This window comes from Apus apus, chromosome 5 (assembly GCF_020740795.1).
Source record: "Apus apus isolate bApuApu2 chromosome 5, bApuApu2.pri.cur, whole genome shotgun sequence".
Lineage (NCBI taxonomy): Eukaryota > Metazoa > Chordata > Aves > Apodiformes > Apodidae > Apus > Apus apus.
The window spans coordinates 25,034,190-25,046,602 of NC_067286.1; the positions used below are offsets into that span (position 1 = coordinate 25,034,190).

A 12,413-nucleotide genomic window follows, 5' to 3' on the forward strand; every position below is an offset into this window, starting at 1 on the left:
CAGCAGAATGTGCTGCTCTACAGCCCATCTCCCTGTTAATAAGCATGTACATTTTAATTAGATAGCAAGTGTTCTGGTCAACCAATATTCCAACCAATGCTTGGAAAAATGGAAACAATTGGTGCTTTAGAGCCTGGCAGTAAGTAAATGCTTCTGATGTCAACTGTGATTCTTTAGTTTTTAAATGTTTGACTAGGCTTTTTACTTTCTAAATCTAGGTACTTAATTTTTCTTAGGTTGTGATTGGCTATACTTGCATCTGGTAATGACATTGATCTAAAACAAATGGAGTTTTTATATTGTGTTATGTCTGGTGAAATGCTGCTGTTTTGACAACTGTTTCACCCTTCCTCTGATACAGAATGGACTTTCTCTTCAATGACAGGTCCTGCTTATGGATCATTTTTGAGTACACAAGGAAAAATCTCATGTAGCTGCCCTGTTGGGAAGTAAAATGTATACCCTTATATTGAGATTGCCAGGTAGTTTCTTACATCCCAATACCAGGTCTCTCCTCAGTTCCTGCTAATTCCCAGGTGTTTAGAGGATTATATTTCTCTAAACTGTTCTAGGGTTACCTGATGCTAGACCCTGTGCTTTTGTCTTTTGCACTTTTGGGAAAGGGCTGGGGAAGATTCTGCAAAAGCCTTCTAGAGTTCTATGGGAGCTACAGTCGGATTCGTAATATTAATTAATAATAATAATAATAATAATAATAATAATAATAATAATAATAATAATAATAATAATAATAATAATAAAAAAATTAATGGGCTCTGATGGGATACACCTATGTGTGCTGAGGGAGCTGGCAGAAAACATTGTTAGAATGCTCTCCATCATCTTTGAAAAGTCCTGGAAAACAAGAGAGGTGCCTGAGGACTGGAGGATAGCTAAGGACACTCCAGTCTTCAAGATGGTCAAGAAACAGGACCTGAGTAACTGCAGACCGGTCAGCCTCGCCTCCATCTCTGGAAAGATGGTGGAGCAGCTCGTTCTGGGGGTCATCTCTAAGCACGGAAGAAAAGAAAGTTATCAGAAGTAGCCAGCATGGATTCACCAAGGGGAAATCATATCTGACTAGTCTGATAGACTTCTATGATGATGTGACAGAATGGATAGATGCAGGGAGAACAGTGGATGTTGTCTTCCTTGACTTCAGTAAGGCTTTTGGCACTGTCTCCCATAATATCCTTGTGGATAAGCTCAGGAAGTGTGAGTTAGAAGAGCGGACAGTGAGATGGATCGGGGACTGTCTAAACAACAGAGCCCAGAGGGTTGTGATCAACAGTGCAGAGTCCAGTTGGAGACCTGTGAGTAGTGGTGTTCCCCAGGGGTCAGTACGTTAATGACCTGATACACTTGAAGGCTCTGCAGCCATTCAGCGAGATCTAGACAGGCTGGAGAGCTGGGCAGAGAGGAACCTAATGAGATTCAACAAGAATAAGTGTAGAGTCCTGCACCTGGGGAGAAAAAACACCATGCACCGATATAGATTAGGGGTTGACCTGCTAGAAAGCAGCCCCATGGAGAAGGACCTTGGGGTCCTCGTGGACAACCAGTTATCCATGGGACAGCAATGTGCCCTTGTGGCCAAGAGAGCCAATAGTATCTTGGGATGTATTAAGAACAGTGTGACCAGCACGTCAAGGGAGGTTTTCCTCCCCCTCTATTCTGCCCTGGTAAGACCACATCTTGAGTCTTGGGTCCAGTTCTGGGCTCCCCAGTTTAAGAGGAACAGGGATATACTGGAGAGAGTCCAACAGAGGGCTACAAGGATGATTAAGGGAATGGAAGATCTGTCATATGAGGAGAGGCTAAGAGACCTGGGGCTGTTTAGTCTGGAGAAGACAGAGAGGGACTTTATTAATATCTACAAATATCTGAAGGGTGGATGTCAAGAATGGGCCAGTCTCTTTTCATTGGTGCCCTGTGATAGAACAAGGGGAAACAGCACCAAGTTACAGCACAGGAAGCTCCACCTCAACATGAGGAAAAACTTCTTTACTGTGAGGGCGATGGAGCCCTGGAACAGGTTGCCCAGAGAGGTTGTGAAGTCTTCCCTGGAGACTTTCAAGACCTGTTTGTATGTGTTCCTGTGTGATCTGCCCTGGGTGTTCCTGCTGCAGCAGGGGGGTTGGACTTGATGATCTTCAGAGGTCCTTCCAACCCCTATGATTCTATGATTCTAAGGACCTGAAATCTAAAGGTCTTCTGCTCTGGGTCCTCCTTCCACTTACATTTCTGCCATGGAGCACTAAACTAGAGCCAAAGAATGGAGCTGCCTGCCTGGCTGTGAAAGGCACATGGGGTATGTGAGGAGTCTGGTCTGCCTCTCCAAGGGGTAAGGAGGGTTTTGGCAAGAGCACTAGGCTCTTTTCCAGTGTGGGACTGTAAGGATCCTACTAACAACTTCCTTCTTCCATGTAGTGCCACCCTAGGATTTATTTTATGCCTAAGGAGAAATCCCCCAGTGCTGTCTAGTAACGAGCTCTTCTGCTTCTGATATCAAGCACTGCAAGTTGACTGTGAAACCAAACTGTGATCTGCGTAGGGACGAGTGAGGACACTTGGTGTCTTGCTGGCCCTGTGGTAGTACCATCACTGCTCTGTGGGAAGATTTGGATTTGGTCCCTAAGTGCTTTGGAACTGCTCTTTGGGGACACTTGCTGCAGGGCATCCCCAGGAATCTCACATGAAAGGCATCTCAGTGGTTGGCAGCAGTGGAACATAGGTCCTCTATTTCCCCAGGGCCAAGAAGTCCCTGAGATCTGGGAATGCTGAGGGGCTGACCTGGGGGGCTGTGGATGCTTCTTCAGCATGGGATGCTGGGTCATGGGGCTGCTGAGCTGCAGCAGGGAATGCTTTAAGCACACTGACTCATAGCAGTTAGTGCCTGTCGTTACCATAGAAATCTGATCAGCTGCTAGGGGTGGGGAGTCCTTGTCCCTTGGCTCTGCTGCTGCGTGGTTCCAGCATGAGCTCATGGTGCAAGAGAGCCCAGTTTCTTTCTCCTTGTCCCTTTCAGATCAGGGAGGTCAGACATCTTTTGCAGCCCTGAGTGGAGAGCTGGGGTCTCTGGGTCTCTGCCTGGCTATAGTGATTGGACCATGTATGTTTGCCATGCTGTCTTGGTGATCTGATGCCCACAATATGTTTTGCTCTTTCATATTTCTGGAATCTAATTTCATTTGCTTAGCAACAGCTACCAGCCTTTTGGGAGCCCCAGAGAGGTAAAAACTGGTTGTAAACTGGTAAGGGAGGACAGGAAGCATGGAGCGATCCAGAGAGATACACTGAATGTGCAATTTCCTGTACTCTCAAAATGCATCCCCAAACTTGGTCATGAGCGTTTGCCCCTAGCACAGAGGTGATGCCTTCTGATGCTCATTCTCTCACAGTTTCTGTTCTGTGCGCCCACATCCAAGTAACTGTTTCATAATCTTCTCTGGATAAATACACACATTCCAGCTCTAGGGATGGAAGATGCAAAACATTGTTACCCCTCTCCATTCTGCTAAAGGAAATAGCTCTACTCTGAATATCATCTTTCCACATAAAGACGTTGTGCCTTCTCAGGTAATCTTTGAACCCTTTGCTCTCCTCGTAATGCAAAACAAGGACAGTCCTGTCTTGGCAAACAGCATTACAGAGAGTCTTGCTGCTGCAAAGTGTCATCTTGTTTTGCTACAGTTCCTTTTGGCTTACTGCCTGTTGGCCTCTGAATTACTGTTCGTGTGGTTTGATTGAACAATCCAGATCTATGTACTTATCCTTTCTACTGTTTCCTTGCATATACAAGGAATGCTGACTTTGCAGGATTCTGACTTTAGAGGATAACAGATGTTTCCTATGAGGTCATCCCTAAGGACTGGTACAGGTGCCATATGCTGTGCTAGTTCAGTCCTGAGTTTGACATCTCTTCTGCTTCAGGTCAAAGTGAGAAATATTTGCAAGCAACAGCAGATACACAGAGCTGTCTGTTTCTTGAACCCCTTTAATTTCTTCATCTCCTCAGTATTATGGCATGCTTGGTAAAAAGCAATATGGTGTTAAGGAGAGAATTGCTTGCTGCTTGCTGTCATGTTGGAGAAAGGATTTGCTGGGTGATGCTGAGAAGACATGAGGGATGCATGACTATTGTTCTCCCTTACCAGCTCAGCCTATGAAATCCTGTTTTAAGAAGCTGTTCACTTCTGTTTTCAGATCCCAGCACATGGAAGCACCCACTTCAGTGCTGCTGAGAGCTCTGGCCCTCCCATATGGCTAGAAGGGGGTGTTGATTCCTGGGAAAGCTTCCAGCATTGGGCCAACTGTGGAAACAGCTGGGCTTTGTGCCAGCCCTTCGAAGGGAGGGGGAGCTCAGAGCTGGTACAGTGAGAGTATCAGCCAGGGGCTGGTGTAGCCTGTCACCTTCCTCAGCGTCTTGTTGCTGTGCCTGTTTCAGGAGAGAAACTACTCCAGACAGACCTGTGGTCAGGCAGAGGCTGGCTGAGAGGGCTCCTGATGGCCTTTCTGGCCAGTTGCCACAAACGAAGCTGACATATGTCCTGACATATGTCAGTGTTCCTGGCCTGGAGGAGGAGATCCTGCCTGTGTTAAGGGGGAGGGGAAGTATGATCTTTGGATAAGTAAAGATAAGGGAGGATTTGGGGAAAATCAGTGAGAAGAGGAAGAGCCTCTATGGGGAGGTAAACTTGTGATCTCTGTATCTCACCTAGCAATCTCTCCAGTCCTCGTTCTAGACTCTGCAAAACAAACCGCTGTATTTGGGGACCATGGCTACAGACCCACTCTCAGAGCTTCAGGATGACCTGAACTTGGATGATACCAACCAGTCCCTCAGCCAGCTGAAACTGGCCTCCATAGATGATAGGAGTTGGCCAGCAGATGAAGCTCCTGCTTTTCCTAAATCAGGTAAGTATCCTGCTTGTTGGGGGTTTGGCCAGAAATGAATTGTTTATCCTGCAGTATTGTGGTCATGTCTGTATATACAGAGAGCCCAATCTCCATTTGAAAGCTTTTATAGACACATTAATCTTGCACCACACCCAAGTCAATTAGCCCTGCCATTGAAAAGCACTAAAAATCTCAGAGTCAACTGATATAAATATATTCTTCTCAGTCTTGTGGCTCGCTGCACTTTGATCCTGACAATACAGACATGCTGTAAGTCTGTGTTTGTCTTCTGTTACGGTTTCTTGCAGGATAGTTTGGCCTTCCTGAGTGGAAGGGTCTTGAACTTCCTCGTGGGAGGCGGGGCTGGAGATCTGAGTTGTTGCTCTGAAATCCTGTGCTATGGACTGCTGCCCAGATTGGCTGGGACACTAGCTCAAGGATGTATACGATCGCCATGTGTCATGAGATGATGTTAAGATCCTCCTGCTCCAAAAAGCCATGATGGTGCTCTTGGCACATGGGTTTTGGTCTTTGTGAATGTTTGTGACATGTCTGAACAGTAATTTTTAAAAGGGACATGTTTGAACTTCATAGGATTGACAGGTCTCTTCTGAAGTCATAACTATTCTTGCCTCCTCAGAATTTCAGCAGTGGGTTTCTAAGGTGAACATGTGCATGCATTATTCTCTCCCATGTTGAAGAACCATTTTTTCTCATCCCTCTGCCTCTATTTTACCCCTCGGCAAGGAGCTTCAGATCCCTTCTTCTAATTTCTTGTTCCTTGTGTTTTGTGCAGAGGACTCCAAAGGCTCTCCTGAGCCCATCACTCACTTGCAGTGGAATGATCCCTACTATGATATCGCCAGGCACCACATTGTGGAAGTAGCAGGTAGTGTTTTCTTCTGTTTTCTCCTTTGATGTCTTTGCAGTTGGTCTGAGAAAAGGTCTTTCTAATGGGGCTTTGGGGGCACCTGCTATGCTCCAGGCCCAAGTGGCAATGACAGCTGGCATTGTAAAGAAAAGGAGCACCAAATTTCTTGAATGTTTGTGATATAAGCAATTTTCCATTGACCACGGTGAAACCTGGATTCCTTCTTGGTTCTTGCTTGCTTCACAATTAGTGGGACTTGGTTGCTTTGGCTGAATTGGTTTAGATATGGCCCTTGACTAAATTCTAAGCACAAGGTATGGCTTTTGCATGATAATGCCACATAAATTACCTAATTGTGCAGTACAGCTGCAAGGTTCTCAGCTGACTAAGTGGTCTACAGTAGATCTGGCAGCTCTCTATTATATGTGAATGGCCAGAGCTTGCCATCCTGCCCAGAAACAGCATTTACAGAAATCTGAAATAGGAGGAATGGCCCATGTCCCACTACAAGGAAAGACCTGATCATTCAGGGTCATAGGCATTCAGATTTTCTCTGTATGGTTGTCTTATCCATATTACTTTACTTACACTAAACCTGGTGATTTACTGCTGGGATCTCCATAAGAAGGAGTTTTGAGGGTGGTTTTTAAGTTGCTGTGTTAAGTCTGAGGGAAGGTTAATCCCAGTTTGTCTTGCATTCCTTGTTTAAAAAAAGAAAAAGTGCTTCTTCAGCCTGTTGAGACTTGATTCACTCTTCGTCTTTGATTAACTACAGCCAACTCCTACCCTTCCTGTTGTCCTTTCTTTGTACCTCAGTCCCTGCCTTACATGTGAATTTGCAGCAAAGCAGGGGCACAAGCTGGTGTCCTTCTGATTCAGAGTTGTTCTGCAGCAGGGTTTGACCACAGGGGGAAGATTCTCAGGCACTTGCCTTGGTAAGAGTTTACCTGACAGCATTCTTTTCTGTTACACCTTTTGGGGAACAAAATTATAATGGCAAACTCAAAACTACCTTGTGCTTTGTCTCCTCTGTGCCTCTGGCTGCTCAGGTTGACAGCCCATGTGTTTAGCTTTTGGGGCATTATGTCTTGTAGATTTGCCACAAGTGCTTTCATTTGCAAATGTATTACTAACCTTCTTTTCCATGGGGCTGGAGTTTTGGGACTGGGATTGATAGGGGTCTGTACTCTGGTCTCCCTCTACTGCTGAAACTGGGAAGGGACCGAGGTGTGGACTCCACTATTTCAGTGATAATATCTAGAATATTTGGAATTCGGATGACAGAGGTAACTGGTGTTTCTGGACTCTGGGAGCTGGTGAGTTAAATGATACTGTTCACTTCAGACAAAGCACTTAGCAGAGGGTTTAGATCAGAGACATTGATAAGACTGGAATGTCAGCCCAAACCCAGGATATACTTTGAGCCTGCCTCCTGACCTAACCACAGTTAGGTCTGTCTTTCTGCAGGATTTCTATTCCAAAGTAACATGATTTTTTTTTTTTCACAGGCTCTCTGAGTGAAGTATCACTCCAATGGAGGTGTGTCTCAGTGGTTATTGGAAAGGAGCCATTTCACAGTTGTCTAGGGTAGCAAATGTAGAATTATCTAACTTCCTGAAAGGATTTTGGAGTGGTGTGATGGCTGACTGGAAAGAGTGCCTGCATTCTGAAAGAGATCCCTTTTCCATTGTGGTTTAAATCTGTGAGTGAGCTCTGTGCCCCTATTGTGTCTCTGCATTGTGCAGAAGCAGCTCAGAGAAGCTTCTGTTGTTGGCTGCTTCTAGCCACTTTTCACCAATAGCTGTTTTGTCTGAAAGCCTCTGACTGTCCCCCACACAGAGAACATGCTGTAATGCCTTTCTTGGCATCTGAAGAACTAGTAGCACAACTCTGGAGAGGGGATTTTCTGCCATGGAGTTTTGAGACTTGCTGGTGTCTCGTCTCTCATCTCCTAGAAGTAGGATTTCTGAAGCTGATCAAAGGGGCCTGAGTTGTCATCTTGGCTCTGGGGTGAAGCTGTCTATTCAGTTTTCTTGGTCAATAATTAATTACATTAACTCGTTGGAGAATCAGACAGATTGAGTGAACAATCTGGGAAAATCTGGAAAAATCCTATTAAAAGTACTCTAGGGAATCAAAATTTCACTGGAGGATTAAAATGGAACTGTTTGGATCTAGCTCTACTGACAAGTTGTGCTTGTGCAGTGAACACTTCGCATGCTGAGTCTGAAACAAAATAGCTCCAACCCAGTTCTCTTGTAAATAGCAGCAAATGGCAGCAGATCAAGGGTAGTTTTATCTATTCTGCTGATTTATGAGCTCACTCTTCTGCGTCCTTCCCTGGTCTGCACTTCAGAGCAGAAGCCTATGGCAAACACTTTTCTTACTGAAATAGATGCTGGGATGATGATGCTATTTTGAGACAAAAGCAGAAGGCTGATTCCCATCCGTGGCCTGAACTCCATGATTCTAGGGATTATCCTTTGTGGTCAGAAAAGTAATTGCTTCTTGTGGGATGGGTGCACGGCATTAGTAACTTATTAAAAGCCTAGTTTTGATGACAAAAAGTTAGTGCATTGATTTTCTAGATGACCTTAATTTCTGCTTCAGTTCAAGGTATGCTGGATTTGCCTATCCTGGCTATCTGGCCTAAAGAGGGAAAGTAATATTGAAAAACATTTTGCAGAAAAATAGGGATTTTGTTTTGGTTTTCACTTAAAAATAGTGCAGGAGTTTCAGAGATGCTCTCCTTTGTGCCCTATGCTCCTGTCTCTTCTGGGGACTGGGATCTTCCTGGAAGAGGCTGTCTATGGGGAAGGAGAAGGAATGTCATTGCTGTCCTGTGCAGTTGTGTGTCACAGGAAGATGGCAATAAAAGGCATCCAGGCCACAGTTCCAAGGGACTACCATGGCATTGTTTGAATCACAATATTATAGTTTTGGGAAACCTTACTTTGATTCTGGAATTCACTGCTTTTCTGAAGGAGAGATTATATTCTTCTGCCCATCCTTTCAGATCTGCCTTAAGGTGTGTGTTTTATGCAGGCTCTGGAGAGTTGTCTGCATGGTTGTGCTCTTTGTGACTCCGAGTTCCTCCTTTTTTGAGCATAATACCAGAAAAATTCATCTTTACATGTGGCTAAAAGCTGGAGCAGAAGTGGCTCAATTTTACCACACAAACCACTTCTGCAAAGTGTAGGGTTTTTTTTCTTGCTCACATCACATAAAATTTGGAGCAAATGCAGGCTTCTGGTTCAAGGCTCTTGAGGAACTATCCCAAATTTGTAAAGTTTAAGAGCTTCTGTATCCTCCTACTAATTCTTATATGTCACAGATGCTGCTTCCATCTCCTTTGGGGTTGAGGCAGAGTAGGGTGACATAATCTTGGCCTTGAATTTCAGCAGAGGCTGAATTGCAAGAATGTGGCTGATAGTTAATAACAGTCTGAAAGACTACTTTGGAGATGGCAGTGCCTACTGGAAACCTGAGGCCATGTGGGGAGAGCAGGGTTCTTGACAGCTCTCTGCCAACATGTTCCTTCCTTGTTCTTCTGCCCTGTCCAAAATATTGGTCTTGCCTTTGTGGTCGATATGCAAACCTATAGCTAGGATGTTGCATCAGCATTCCCATTTTACACAATAATTGGCTTTCTTCCTTTTGGGGTGAGAAAACCTGAGGCTTAACACAAGATTGGCATATGAACTGTCTGCTGCTCTAGAGGCTAGAATTTAGTGTAGCAGTTGTCAGGAGAGTGGCCATCACTGTTTACTTCAGCTATGTAGTCCCTGCCCAGTGACTTAAAAGCTTTGCTGAAGCTCACAGCATGTTTCTGCTAGTTTTTGTGGGAAATATGGTGTCTCACACCATTAATTAGCAGTTTGCAGGGCTGCTCCCACAGAGAAGGTGTGATACAGGTGTGCTTAAGACCTCTGATTGAAGGGGGAACGCAAGGTGGAGAGCTGGGGATGTACCTTCTTATATGTTACCAGTTTGAAACTGCAGTTTCAACAGTGAATATTTTTTCAGTGGTGAGTCTGGTACTAAACCTACCGGGCTGTTAATGATTGACATGGAGAGGTAAGATCAGTCTTGGAGCACCAGTAGCTGTTGTTTCACTAAGCAGGCAGAGGTGGAGATGTTGAAAGTATGTTACAGTGTGTCTTTGGTGGCTAATGGGCTCAGCAGAGGCCTCTGATAACAACAGTCCTTTTCCCTTCCAGTATGGTGCATTATTATTAGCTCCATTAATACAGGGTGCCTACATTTCTGCTGCTTTGGAGTGTAGCTTCTGGCTTTTACTTTTTTGGTTCAGTTGGGCCTTTTTCCTTTCCCTTCCCTTCCCTTCCCTTCCCTTCCCTTCCCTTCCCTTCCCTTCCCTTCCCTTCCCTTCCCTTCCCTTCCCTTCCCTTCCCTTCCCTTCCCTTCCCTTCATATTGGTATCATATGGGATGATGAGTTGCTTGGGCAACCTGAAGCACAAATAGAGGTTGAGCAGAGAATGAATTGAGAACCATCATGAGGAGAAGGACTTGGGGGGTCTTGGTCAATGAAAAGCTCAACATGAGTCAGCAATGTGCACTTGCAGTCCAGAAATCCAACTGTATCCTGGGCTGCATCAAAAGAAGCGTGGCCAGTGGGTCGAGGGAGGTGATCCTGCCTCTCTACTCCACACTCGTGAGACCCCACCTGGGGTACTGTGTCCAATTCTGAAGCCCTCAGCACAGGAAGGACATGGGGCTCTTGGAGCAGGTCCAGAGGAGGCCTACAAAGATGATCAGAGGGCTGGAGCACCTCTCCTGTGAAGACAGGCTGAGAGAATTGGGGTTGTTCAGCTTGGAAAAGAGAAGGCTCTGGGGAGACCTCATAGCAGCCTTCCAGTATCTGAAGGGGCTACAGGAAAGGTGGGGAAGGACATTTTACCAGGGCTTGTAGCGATAGGATATGGGGTAATGGTTTTAAAATGGAAGAGGGTAGATTTAATTTAGATGTTAGGAAAAAATTCTTTACTGTTAGGGTGGTGAGACACTGGAGCAGATTGCCCAGGGAGGTTGTGGATGCCTGGAAGTGTTCATGGCCAGGTTGGACAGGGCTTTGTGCAGCCAGGTCTAGTGGAAGGTGTCCCTGCCCTTGCAGGGGAGTTGGAACTAGATGATCTAGGTCCCTTCCAACCCAAACCATTCTATGAATCTATGATTCTGTAGAATTGGGCCCATCCAAAGGAAGCCCAGCTTGTGCACGATGTTTTGACATATGAGATCAAGGGAATGGAGAGTTTCTAAGGGATTCTAAGTTTCTAAGGGAGACTAACAGAATGGCATGTTTCTCTGTAGAGCCCTGCTCTGCTTGGGCTCCTGTCTTGATAGGCCCAACATGGGTCTGTTGACTATATACCTGTGGGAGTGAAATAAAGGGGCTGGAAATGGCAATAAATGCCTTCGTAGACCCCTCCATGCCCAGAGGTGTGTGTGTGTTTGTTTTTTGGTGTCAGATTTTTTTTTTATATTTCAGATTTATTTTTTTAAAAAAGCTGTGGGTGTGTTGAAGATATAAATTGTTCCCATCTTCAGCTTCTTAGTGAAATTTAGCTTATTGCAAAACAGTATGTTGGATGTGTTATTCCTACAGTATGATGCCATTCTCTGTGATGGGAAGTTGTTCTCAAGGACCTTCACACTTCTGAAGTTGGTCAAAGGACTTTGACATTCAGAATTAGTTGTGCTTAACCCTTTTTCAAGTGGCAGTATGGCAGTTGCCATTTTGGTGGTTGGGGAAGTGTAACAGGAAGGGCCAGAAACTTAACTGCGATTATGCAGAATTAGTTCCGAATTCATGACAGATATTCTGGAATCGGTGGTTGCTGCTGCCACCTCTTAACTGTTGGATAGATTGCTTTGGAGAGGAGTATGGGAGAAAGATGAAATAGAATGAGCTTGACTGAAACAAGACAGCAACTAAATGCATCCCAGTGGCAATATGGCTAGATTTGGAGACTTCATACTCAAGATTACTTTCTGGGAAAGAGTGTGAAGCTTGGCTTGCTATAACTTTGTTTCTGTTCCTCCAGACCAGGGTGCACTTGATGGGGCCCAACCAGGTAGGTAGATTTTTTTATGACACTAACATTTGGTACTGTAGATCATGGTATCTCTTTAGCATGATTGTGGCCTGTAGCTGGACTGTCTCAGGGAAGCCCAAACTTTGCTCAGCCTTATGCTGCACTGGCAACTTTCCAGGAGTCCAGAGGCTGCAGAAAATTATCATCTGAGGGCTGCACCTCTGCCTCGGGTGCAGCAGAATCATCCGAGCCAAATTTGGCATGTGGGCTTTACTTTAGGCACTCTGGGGGCTCTTGGGTCTGAGTGTAAAACCTGTTCCTCTTCTGTCATGGTGGTGGCCTGCTTGGGACTAGTTCAGTTTGAACTCAGATTTACCTCCTTGTCATGTGGACTTTGGAAGTTCGTCCTAGGATTGCTTCCTGTTCCTTCATATGATCTGCTGCTGTGCTCAAGTGCTGAGCAGTTGGCACTTACACTAGATTTTCCAGCTGAAAGCGATTGTTATCTATTTCTTCTCCATTTGGCTTCAGAGATGTTGTGTTTTGGTAACTCATTCCTTATTTTAGCCTGAAGCTGTGCTAGACTGC

General features: G+C 45.2%; 1 protein-coding gene across 4 annotated transcripts in view; it reads left to right on the plus strand.

Annotated features, from left to right (window-relative positions):
- Positions 1–12,413, plus strand: part of ARHGAP1 (Rho GTPase activating protein 1) — a 28,316-nt gene that overhangs the window by 1,807 nt on the left and 14,096 nt on the right. The window contains exons 2-4 of one of the 4 annotated variants that reach the window (XM_051621747.1): positions 4,734–4,917; positions 5,696–5,788; positions 11,835–11,864. In XM_051621747.1, the coding sequence (XP_051477707.1) occupies positions 4,779–4,917; positions 5,696–5,788; positions 11,835–11,864 (262 nt within the window). In that variant the 5' untranslated portion in view covers positions 4,734–4,778. Of the gene's footprint in view, positions 1–766; positions 4,918–5,695; positions 5,789–11,834; positions 11,865–12,413 lie in introns of those variants that run through there. The other 3 variants (XM_051621749.1, XM_051621745.1, XM_051621748.1) reach the window with 3 other exon arrangements.